The 12,338-nt window shown below is 47.7% G+C and overlaps 1 protein-coding gene and 1 long non-coding RNA gene across 4 annotated transcripts in view; one reads left to right on the top strand and one right to left on the bottom strand.

The window, feature by feature from the left end:
• Nucleotides 1-3,862, bottom strand: part of FLVCR2 (FLVCR choline and putative heme transporter 2) — a 60,036-nt gene extending 56,174 nt beyond the window's left edge. The window contains exon 1 of one of the 3 annotated variants that reach the window (XM_083448421.1): nt 3,033-3,862. In XM_083448421.1, the coding sequence (XP_083304547.1) occupies nt 3,033-3,605 (573 nt within the window). In that variant the 5' untranslated portion in view covers nt 3,606-3,862. The remainder of the gene's footprint in view (nt 1-3,032) is intronic. The other 2 variants (XM_083448422.1, XM_083448423.1) reach the window with 2 other exon arrangements.
• Nucleotides 3,863-4,058: 196 nt separating this feature from the next.
• On the top strand, nt 4,059-10,972 carry LOC310681471. Its single transcript, XR_014513333.1, has 2 exons — nt 4,059-4,566; nt 10,343-10,972. It is a non-coding gene; the product is annotated as an uncharacterized lncRNA (long non-coding RNA).
• The last annotated feature ends 1,366 nt before the right edge of the window (nt 10,973-12,338 follow it).

The raw sequence follows: 12,338 nt of genomic DNA, 5'->3' as shown, positions 1-12,338 counted from the left end.
TGGAGGCTATACACCACACCTCCTCAACAGTATTTATAGGAACTAAAACACTGAGATCCTGCTCTGTTCCAGTAACAAGAAGCCGAAAGCACCAGCCTGAAGATGACGAGTGAGACCTCGTCGAAACGTCGCCTAGACACCCCAACTTTTACACGGGAAGACACCCGAGGACACCAAAACCTGCATATATATATATATATATATATATATATGAAACCAGTAAGAAACACAGCATGAAGTAAAATAAAAGAGAGGGGGGGGAAACTGCACAAAATAACTGGATTGTTATTTTAACTTCATAAGGAAGTTCTGATAATTCAGTAACAATAAACACCTTATGCTGTTCGGAGAGCATGAAACACTGTTCCAGACTTCTGCTGTTAGCTAGGAAAGGTACAGTGGTACCTTGGTTTGCAACCGTTTTGGATTACAACCACATCAGACCCTGAAGTGTGTGTCCCTTTTTTTGGATTACAACCCATTTTTATTTTGGATTACAACCAATTTTTGGGGGGGAGGCGCTATTGGTGAAAGCGAGCCTTGGGTTACAACCTGTTTTGGTTTACAACCAGACTTCCGGAACGGGTTATGGTTGTAAACCAAGGTATCACTGTACTGAACTTTAGCAGAAGCACATCCCTAGGGACAGTAACGGGCTGGATGAGGATGAATAAATGGAAGCTAAAATAGATACAGGCACTCCCAGTCAGGAAGGATGCAGACTCTGGAATAGGGATTCAGCCTGTTTTGGATGGGGTAGTACTCACCTTGAAGAATCAGACTCACAGTCTGGGCATCCTCCTGGGTTCTGCCTTGCACCAGGATTTGCCAGGAGCATTTATGCCTAATTTAGGCTGGTGCACCAGCTATGCACATGCCTGAGGAAGTATAGCAACACATGTCTTACGTCTAGATTTACTCGCCACTGTTACTTTCCACTGGTTAGTGATTCCTTTATGCTAGCAAGCTTTTAGCCTACAAAGTAGATCACAGGCGGGGAACCTGTTTGGCTCCACAGGTCAGATCCTTATCAGGATTGGTCTCTCAAACCAAATCTGAGAGGTGGGTGGCCTGCCTGTAAATCATCTGATATCACAACGGCATCATGTTATTTGGTGATTTGAAGTCCCAAAGTCGGAACATCAAAGCACATCAGTAAAGTTGGGGGGGGGGGTAGTTTTAGCAGGAGTTTTGATTCAACCCCCTTCCTGATCACAGGGGTTTCAATGCAAAGTGATTTGTTCAGGCAAACTGACCAGAATTTAACACCAACACCACCCTGCTGATCAGCTAATGAACTAAGTGTACCATCCTGTTGCATTATCTGTGAACACCAGTTCTCTGCAGGGAACTAGTGCACACCACCAATGAAGAATTGAACACCACCACCCCTGCCCACCAGCTGACACCCACCAATCAGTGTGATGTCAGCTGATTGGCAGGGGAACTAGAACCCCAGATGGGCCAATGGCAAGCAGCAATTTGGGTTTGCTCTGGAATGGATTGATGTTTGCTCCAATTTAGAGCTAAAGAGCAGGTTTCCCCTGAGAATGGAGAAAACTACTTGGACCTGTGCCTAGAAAGAGTGAGTCAAGTGGAAAACCACATGGGCCTGTCCTTTCTAGGCATGGGGCAAGCAAAAACATAGATGAGCCCTCTCAAGATCAGATGATAACGATAATAATTTATTATTTATACTCCGCCCATCTGGCTGGGTTTCCCCAGCCACTCTGGGCAGCTTCCAACAAAATATTAAAATACAGTGGTCTTTTAAACATTAAAAGCTTCCCTAAAAGGGTGGCCTTCAGATGTCTTCTAAAAGTCTGGTAGTTGTTCTTCTCTTTGACATCTGATGGGAAGGCATTCCACAGGGTGGGTGCCACTACTGAGAAGGCCCTCTGCCTGGTTCCCTGTAACTTGGCTTCTCGCTGCGAGAGAACCACCAGAAGGCCCTCGGCGCTGGACCTCAGTGTCCAGGCAGAACGATGGGGGTGGAGATACTCCTTCAGGTATACAGAGCCGAGGCCGTTTAGGGCTTTAAAGGTCAGCACCAACACTTTGAATTGTGCTCAGAAACGTACTGGGAGCCAATGTAGATCTTTCAAGACCGGTGTTATGTGGTCTTATGCAGAGGAAAGGACTACCTCCTTTCCTCTAACCCCCCTCATCTCTTTCTCTCCGACCTTATACTATTGAACAAGATGGAAATTGTTGGTATTATTTAATTTGGTGGTCCTCAAACCATGTTTTGCCATGGACCACTGCTAAGAATATTGGTGGACCACTCAATGATTCTTCTGTCTATTGTAGCAATTATAATGGTGATAGATGCTGTGTGATTTGTAATTGTATTTTTGATCGCTTCTTTCATTTCCATATGTTGGACAAGGTTCAACGTACTTTGTCCCTTTTGTGCCCCCACCCACTAATTTATTTATTTTGATGGTGCTGCCATTGCAAAGACACGACAACTTGCTCAACTGATCTGAAAGAGGCACCAGGACACATAGTGGCTGCTTTGGTGGCGAATGCACAATGATTAATACAAAAAAGGGCCCCCATTAAATGTGCTTTTAATGGAAGGTGTGGGTGTGACCCCTGTAGATCCCTGTAGAGATCAAGTGAGCACTGACAATAGGGCACTTTCCCAAAGACCTTCCTTTTTACCCCGGCATTTCCTGATTGTAAATATATTGAGTTTTATTTTAGTTGTGGTTGTTGCAGCTGAACTCCTGTAGTTGAATCACTTTGAGATTCATACATTTATAAATGAAAAACTGTATTTAAGTTTTAAAAGACACAATCTGAATTCTATAAACTTCAACCTGCAACACAACAAAGTACAATATAAGAAATACAAATGCAATTAAAAATCAGTACAAATATTAAAAGGCAACCGATGCACCATCTACTATTTTCAGCCACAGATACACTACGAAGGATCTGAGTAAAGCTTGTGGACAGCTGGTGATCTGTGGATCACAACTTGGGAACCCGTGGCTTAATGCGTACCTGAATATTTTGCCACCTACCTGGTTACCAAAGACAGCGATGGAGCAGGCACTGGAGACCTCCCGGGACCCAAACCAGACGGAAGCGATGTGGGACGGCATGCCCAGGATAAAGACTTGGGCCAGCGAGCAGACGACCTGTCCCAGGACGGTGACGGGGAAGAGGTTTGTCTTCGTGCTGCCCGTCTTCACCCAGGCGCCCACGCAGTTGAGAGCGGAGCCCACCAGGGCAATGAGGCGCAGCCCCTTCTTGTCGAGCAGCCAGGCGACCGGGAAGAGCAGCGGGATGTAGACGATCATGTAGCACATGGAGAGCCAGTCGATGGCGAAAGGGGTCACGCCGTAGAAGCGCGCGAAGACGACGCTGATGCTGCCGTACTGGATCCACTGGAAAGCGTTGCAGAACGAATAGGCGCTGAAGAGGAAGACGATTGCCCAGCGCCGCCGCGACAGGCGCACCTCCGGCACCGACCCCGGCGCCGACCCGTTGGGCGTCTCGGCGTCCGCCGGCTCGGGCTTCACCTCTTGCAGCAGGTCGGGCTCGGCTCGGTACCCGGTCCGCTTCTCTCCGAGCTCCGGCTCCCCGCTCACCATAGCGGCCGAGGAAGTGCGCTCTGAGAGACAAGTTCCTCCTCCGACGGCGGGACACCAGCTGCAGCAAGCGCCACCAGCGCGGACTCGGGGATCCCTCGCTCTTCCCTCAGCGAGCGCCCCCGCGCGCACGCCTCGCCTCGCCGGACTTTCTGCCTCTTGCGCTCACCTTTCGCGGCTCATGTTGCCAGCTCAAGGTTTGCCTCCACCGCGCACGTCACCACGCCCCGAGGCGCGTCAGCCAGAAACCACCACCCCCCGGCCCGCGTTGGAAGGAGCTACCTGGACGCCCACCACCACGCCCCTCCGGGCGCGGATTGGCTGCCTGCCCCCCGCCCCTCTGCGCTGCTTCCTGCTATTGCTATGGCAACTCTCTCCGTCCCGCGAAACAGCCCGGGGAGGGGCGCAGAGAGTGGCGCAGGCGCGCGCCCCCCGACGGTCCCGTCCGGGGTTCTCCAGTCGCGCAGTGCCGTTAGCGTTGCGCCCTGCGCAGCCTCGGGGAAAGCAGGGTGGGGGTGGGGGTGGGCCTGCCAAGCTGTTCCCCCGCCTTCCGTCCGCACCGAGAGCGCGGGAACCTTTTCGGCGGCCTCACGAGCTCCGGCGTCGTTTTGCTCTGAGGGCGGGAGCGCGGGAAGGACCTGCCAAAATTCTTCCGGCGGCGCGTCGACCGAGAGGAACGTGGCTCGAAAGACCGCCAGTCATCCGGTCCCAGTCATTAGCTTGGGGAAGAGGGGGGCGACGTCCCGGTTCGCGGTCTGCCAGGCTGAGGGTGTTCACACCGACCAGGTCGGGTTTTTCCCCCTCAATTCGGATTGGAAACTAAACGGGGAGGGTGCGCGCAGCCTGCCGGTAAAATCGGGGGCTGAAGCTGCTTCCTATTTCCTGGTTCGCTGCCCGAGGCAAAAGCGACTTGATAAAAGAGCGGGGAACCAACTCTCTGTCCATAGCACAACGGGGCTTGCAGGTCAGTGGCCGAAATCCCGGGTCGCAAATGGCCACCGAGAAAGCAGCAGATGTTGGGGGCAGATCCAGACAGGCATATGGGCAGCTAGGGGCCCAGAGAGGATGGCGCAGACTCCTGCACATCCTTCCTTCTCCACTCTTTTTTAAGTGAGAGGGTAGCTGGCTGTGCATGGTAACAGATGCTCATTGCATTATTTTTAGTTTTAAAATATATTATCCCTTTCTAGAACAATGTGGTGCTGATTCCCAAGTTAATACATTTCGCATCAGGACAACAGAAACAAACTCTTGTTCTTGTGGTCGTGATGGTGCTCTGACGGAAGTGAATACAGAATGAAAAACAGCACATGCTGAGAGTATTAATTTACCTTTAACCAGGGCTGGCAAACTGTTATCTGTTTGTTTTTTGCTGTAACATATCAAGAATGTAGAAGCATTTGTAAAGCATGAGGAGGAGGCGGAGAAGAGAAATACTCGCTGTGAAGTGATAAACATGGCTACCTTAAAGCCCCACCCATATCCCCCCCCACGTTAAGTCCAGAGTCTAAAATTCCCTAGTTGCACCACTGCAGTAAGTTATGCACTGAAAAGAAAGTCTATTGATACAGCTTTTCAGCAGCATAAAGCAGAACATTGTAGTGCAATGGTAGAGAGATCCTTCTGACCTCAGTTGAAGCCGGTAGCACTTGCTCTTTTTGCAAAAGCTCATTATATCATAGAACAGAGTTTCATAAAACTGAGTGAAATGCTACACAAGCACCTTCAGTTGGGGGAACAGGGCTCTGTACAAAGAGAGCAGCAGCAGCAGCAGCAGCCGACAAGTCAATAACGGATTCAGCAGAGAACTGGGTCAGCTCCCACTGCAAAACATAACACTTGGCTCCTGATGCAAACAAAAGAGCATGTTCTCCCGCTCTTGTGATGGGGAGGGGGAGGAGAGGCATCAAATCCAGCTGCAGACATTTTCGGCATCTTTTACATTATAGTCCTAAGCATATTTACTTGGAAGCAAGTGTCATTGATCTCAGTGGAACTTAATACACAATCTAGGAAGTAAGGGTTGCAGCCTTGTAAGCTCAAACTGAATCCAGAGAAGATGGAGGTACGGTTAGTAGGTGGTTCATCAGCCCTGATAAATTGTATTGAGTTTGTTCTAGTAGGGGGTACATAAAAGATGAATAAGGTACATATTCTGGGCACTTCCAGACTGTCTCCCCCCCCCCCTGCCGCCGCCAGGTGAGATTCAATTGCATCTTGGCAAACTCTCACTGCACAATTAAAGCTGATTTGGGAGCGCTTGCAAAACAAACCCACTTCCCCAAAAGATCAGACTCATATTGAAAAGGAAAGTGAACAGAAAATGCACTGGAAGGTGTGGGATAACACATCATCCAGTCTCTACACAAATAAATCAGGATAAATGCTCATTGGATAGCTGACACATAATCAAATCTCTCTGCAAACAAATCAGGCTGAATGCTAATTAAACAGGTAATCTGGAAGCAAACTTTGTCGTTGGAGACATAGATTGCTTCTCTAACATAGAGCGCTATCCACTAGATTAGGCTGGACTAGGGGGGCTAAGCTAGTCCTGGTTTTGGGAGGGAGGCAGCAGGGTTCCATCATTCTGTCTGAGGCCTGGTAAAGGGAAGAGTGTTGTGTACGGAACATTCCCTCTCCTCCATCGCCCTCGCAAGCTGGTGTCTCTGGCCCTAACTGTTCCCCTATGCAACATTTCACCGCACTCCACTGGAGAGTAGCATTTGTGATTATTAGGTAGCTGGTTCTGCAAGAAGTTAAGGATTAAAAACATATAAATTCAGAGTTGATAAGCCAGCTACAGACACTAAAAACCATTAACTAATGTCAATGGCATTAGTTTGATGCATTCTCTGTTTATGGCTCATTTATGGGCTAGAACTAATTTGGAAAGGCATTTTACTAGCTGTAATGGATAAACATCATGAGGAAAAGGCTCTGCAGGTAAGAAAGGTCAATTACCTTTCCAGTATTAAACAGGCAGTTCAAACTTCATCCTGCATGCAAGCACAATAATAGCATATGAACGATTTATGAACTAGGCAGGTTTAACATGTTCTACTGTAACAAGTCTATAAAATGGTTTTGCATGCATCTTGGGTTGGTTTGCATGCATCTTGGCAGAAGATGTTGCATCTTGGAACTGAAGTCTAGGGTAGCATATTTTAAATGCAAAAGTCTAGACCTGGTTCTTTATGTGATTTACTTTAGAGAGATTAGACCCCTGTTTCTAGTTGTAGTTCCATGACTGGAAAACTCATTACTTAATCCCTGTTGTGTGGAATCTTGGGTCATCCATGGCTAACTCCCTAGTCCAGGGGTTGAGAACCTGCAGCCTGAAGACGCATGGGAGAAGTATGGAGAGAATGCAGGGGAGCCAAAATGGAGAGAGTGATGGGAGGAGGTGTGGGTGAAAGTGTTCTGCAACTGTTTGATTCAGGCCTCTGGCAAGAGTGGCCTGTCCCTCCCCCACTCGCCGAAGCCCATTGGGTAGGGAGAGACTGTGTGTCAAGCGATGGCCCCACTTACTTTTGTCTCCAGCCATCCCTATTATTGGCTTTGTTGGGATGCAAGGTTGAGTCTTATGCAACAAACTCACTTTTTGCAATAAGGAAAGTGATGAGGCAATGTGCTGGAGAGTGTCTGACCTCCCCTCAAAGAAATCAGAATCTAGCCAATGTTGTGTAACCTCTCAGCAAAAAAATCAGGCAGAATGCTCAATAGCAGGTCCAGTGACCATCATAGATAGGTCAGCTTGGCCACAAACATCATTTCCTGTTTCCTGTGCTTTCACTAGTTTTTCTAAACTAGGATATTATTCAGTTTTCATGTCAGATGTTTGAACTTAAATTCACTTCTTATGACTTTAAGGACAAATAACATACTCAAGAGCCAAGAAAACACATTGTAGGACCCTGCAGCGCAGATTCACCTCACTCTTGACCTGTAGCTAAACCAGATGAGCCCTACACAGCTGTGCTCATGCCGTTCCTTCTCCCCCTTGTGCTTTCAAGTTAAGTGGAGAGACATTATTATTTTCATGCCCTAAATTGCACTGTGTTCTACACACAGGAAAGGGTCATATACCGAAGGCTTGCAACTTGAGTGCATCAGCAACACTGTGCACGTACCCAGGGTTTTCCAGCCATATACTCCAGGGCACCCTGTGCCCAGACAGATACAAAATGACAGGTGGGCATGAGGAGAGAATGCAACAAGTCAATGGCACTCTTTCTGCTCCAGAGGACTGGCACAAACAAAACTCACTTGTGCTTCCCTGGGTAGCAGACCTTTTAATCAGGATCTTCTGTGCAAGTAAACAAAATATTGCCTCTAAGGCCCACGAATGAAGAAAAAGCATGAACTTCCCCCCTCACTACCATCTCAAGGCCAAAAGGACTCCCAGCTCAGCCTGCAAGGGCATTGCCATGAGAGAGAGAGAAATGAGGAGAGATTGTGAGATTGAGGTGCTAGAGAATGCTTATGCAAACATATTTCCCTGTTATCTCTGTTGGTTTCCCAGATCTTGTGAGGTTTGCTGAAGCTGTTTGGAAGAAATATTAGAATAGAGCAAGCAGCATTATGAACTGTAAGCTGCTCATCCAGGCCCTCCTCTAGAGTAAAGACACGAAGTGCTTGTACTGGAAACTTAAGGACACTCTGCCCCAACCTGCTGCCCTCCAGCAGAGGCACCAGCTCCTAGGGGTTGAGCCATTTGGGTGCCCCCATTATTTGGGGTGAGGCGGTGCCCCTCATGTCCAAAAAAACAGGGTGGAGGACGCCAAGTGCAGAGGCAAGCATAGCATGGCTTCAGTGGCTGGCTTCTCCAACCACACATTTCTTACTCCTGCTCATAGCTGTCAACTTTCAGATGTGAAAATAAGGGATCAGCAGCCTCGAAAATATGGGATCAGCAGCCTCACCTGTCCCGGGGACAGTCTACGGGATATCTAACAATCCGGGATAGCAGCGGGAAGCAGCGGGAAACGGCACTGGAATAAGGGAATTTCCCACAAAAAAGGGGAAGGTTGACAGCTATGCTCCTGCTGCAGTAGGGAATGTCCTAGAAGTAGCTTATACCTGACAGTAGTTTCAGCTCAACGGAATTAGATCACTATTTGTTCAGAAAAATATAGAGAAATGTTCAGAAGGAGATAAGGCAAATACTGGCATCGTGTGTGATGCACACACCCTGAAAGAACATGAGCAGCAGGGCTTTTTTTAAGCCAGAACTCGGCAAAACTCAATTCCGGCACCTCTCAGGTGTGCGCCATGGCCATTATAAGAGAACAAGGGAGGTGTTGATGGCAAGTTCCAGCACGTCTTTTTCTAGAAAAACAGCACTGATGAACAGTGATATAAATTCCTTACAAACTTTGAAAGAAGGTGACTGGGTGATTGATGGGAGTGTCCCTGACTTTGTTCACATCTGGCCAGGTTAAAAATAGGGTGCATGCCCCATTAAATGAAAACAACTTATATGCACATGCTGATGAGCCAAGTAGCAGTACAAACTCTGAGCCAAGTGGCAGAATGTGATGGAGCAGGGGTAAAGGTTGTGAACCGTTCGTGAGGTGGTCAGCCTATTCCCCTGCACATAATTAAGAGTGCATACTCAAGATAAGAACATAAACATTGCCTTACTAGATCAGGTCAAGGTCCATCCTGCATTCTGCTGCCAACAGCAGCCAACTTTAGGAAAGCACACATGTGTGAATATGACAGCCATCGTCTTTGGCCCCACTTTCTGGAAGCGGGAGGTATACTGCTTCCAGACATGGAGGGTTCACTCTAAGCCCCTGCTGCAGTGTTCATTCATCTATTCAACCCTATTTCCAAATACATCTAAGCTGGCAGCCTTCATCACCATCTCATGGCATTAAATTTGGCAACGACTATGGGTTAAATCACAGAGCCTAGGACTTGCCGATCAGAAGGTTGGCGGTTCGAATCCCCACAACGGGGTGAGCTCCCATTGCTCGGCCCCTGCTCCTGCCAACCTAGCAGTTCAAAAGCAACTCAAAGTGCAAGTAGATAAATAGGTGCCGCTCCGGTGGGAAGGTAAACGGCGTTTCCGTGTGCTGCTCTGGTTCACCAGAAGCAGCTTAGTCATGCTGGCTACATGACCCGGAAGCTGTACGCCGGCTCCCTCGGCCAGTAAAGCGAGATGAGCGCCGCAACCCCAGAGTCGTCCGCGACTGGACCTAATGGTCAGGGGTCCCTTTACCCACCAAATTTGAAGGCTCTAAAAGGACTTCAGACAAATTCATGGGGGTGGGGGAGGCTACCAGTGGCTAGTAGCTATGATGGCTATGTGCAAGGACTTGCACTTCCACAACAGGCCTTTCCTGCCTCTCCCTCCTCACACACACACAATTTCCTGGGGGTGGGGTTTCAGGAGAACCCATGGATCAGTGCATAGCAAGGGAACAGGGGGTTGGTCATTCCTCCATGGAAGCCCAAATGCTTTCCTTGATGGAGCAATCATCTTAGCATGACATTGTGTTCTTCTCAACACCTCCGAATCCTAGTCGCTTGGAGTCACACTTGATTGGCCACTGTGAGAATAGGATGCTGGGCTAGAAGGGCCTTGGGCCTAACCCAGCAAGGGAATCTTCTTATGTTCTTATATTGGTACATTCACTGTGCGTTGTATGTGCTTCGTTTTTTCTGTCCTGAACCTACTAGCCAATCAGTTTCACTGAATCACAGTTTGGCCCCCTTTCCATATTGCACAGCTCCTGCACAAGAAGAAGAAATTGAGGAGACAGCCCTGTTCCTGAAGATGCCATGATGAAGAAAGCTGTACCCATGGAAGGCAAAGGAACTCAGGAAAACCTAGCAACTCTCTACTTGAAGGGACCAAGAGAAAATTCTAAACACCATTGGGGGCAGCTATGCAAATATTAAGAATAAGGGGAAAGTTACGGTTCTAAAGCAAAGAGGACATGATCTGAGCTTCTTGTGGTGATGGAATGTGTTGGAAATTCCAAAGGAGCTCAGTGGAAGGAAAAGGCCAGAGGTGGGAGTAGGCTGGGAAGCAGCAAAATGTGGTTAAAGTCCAACAAGCCACATATTGTAAAACAAGAAATTCTTTGCAGCTGAGGAGTAGGGATTTTTGAAGATAATTGAGATGAAGGATTCGCTTTAGTGCTGCTCTTTTTCTTTCCCTAGATCAGAAGTATCGCAGAAACCTGATTGATTGCCTTCCAGCGTTTTGTGCTTATGTCATTTTGTTCTTCAGCACTGGTTCTTCAAATATTCTGACAGATTCTTACAAAACTTTCACTAATAGGGTATGTAGAAGGAGTTGGTGTTGGTGTAGAAGGTAATTACTAATTGTAATAATAATGAAAGTAGTAGTTTCATTTGCATTATTTTATTACATGGTTGTTATATTGAGAGCTGACTTCAGAGTTTAGAAATGGGATGCCATAAAGGTGGATAAATCTATTGTGTTTCAGACCAATAAAATATTTAGAGGGTTAGAATTATCTGTCTGCTTTTACCACTTCGAATCTGATTTATCTTTCTGTTTTCTACCTCGGGTCAGGCTGCCTAGTGCAGAAACATTCTGTAAAGGTGAGGAAACCCAGTGGTCAGTCATTATGAAGAAATGAGTCAAAACATTCTTTGTGGAGAGGACAATGGGGAGAGATCAACAGAGACTCCTCTTCCATTAGAGCTGCCAGGATGAGGGTAATTCTCTCTTACACTTGAAAGCAGGTATATAAGCAGGGATGACCCAAGACATTTTGCTGCCCGAGGTGAAGGACAAGATGATTATTGCCCCACATTCCATGTACAGAAGTCAGCTGGACTTGCAGTTGGGTTTCACTTCCACACTCGTGACAGGGCCGCATCCTGCACCAGACATGAGGGCAGCAGGGAGTGCAGGGCAACCCACAGCTCTCTCCTGCAACACCTTGGCTCTATGCCCCCCTGTGGCCTGACTCTACCCAATGGTAGGGCCAGCCCTCCTCAAAAAGAATAAAGGGAAAATCCCATATGATATAGCTGCCTAAAGTGGCTTTATGTCCATGTTTTAGGAGGCTATTTACTAATCACTTATCTTAACTACTCTTTAATACATTTTCATCCTGCTGTTGTTTTTGCAGTTTTGTTCCCCCCCTAGGCTGAGCTGGCATTCTAATTTGCATGATGGAGGAAGGACCAAGAAGGACACTGACAAACTGGAATGTGTCCAGAGGAGGGCAACCAAAATGGTCAAAGGCCTGGAAACGATGCCTTATGAGGAACGGCTAAGGGAGCTGGGCATGTTTAGCCTGGAGAAGAGGAGGTTAAGGGGTGATATGATAGCCATGTTCAAATATATAAAAGGATGTCACATAGAGGAGGGAGAAAGGTTGTTTTCTGCGGCTCCAGAGAAGCGGACACGGAGCAATGGATCCAAACTACAAGAAAGAAGATTCCACCTAAACATTAGGAAGAACTTCCTGACAGTAAGAGCTGTTCGACAGTGGAATTTGCTGCCAAGGAGTGTGGTGGAGTCTCCTTCTTTGGAGGTCTTTAAGCAGAGGCTTGACAACCATATGTCAGGAGTGCTCTGATGGTGTTTCCTGCTTGGCAGGGGGTTGGACTCGATGACCCTTGTGGTCTCTTCCAACTCTATGATTCTATGATTCTATGACCAAAAGCTCATCTCCCCATGCACAATATGTGAGATGGGTCTTCTTCCTATCTGGGATTACCTGATTCCTCCCCCTTTTGGGG

The sequence above is a fragment of the Podarcis tiliguerta genome (assembly GCF_965153285.1).
Source record: "Podarcis tiliguerta genome assembly, chromosome: 1".
Classification (NCBI taxonomy): domain Eukaryota; kingdom Metazoa; phylum Chordata; class Lepidosauria; order Squamata; family Lacertidae; genus Podarcis; species Podarcis tiliguerta.
Note: the sequence above shows the minus strand (reverse complement) of the source record. Positions and strands in the feature narration are given on the sequence as shown.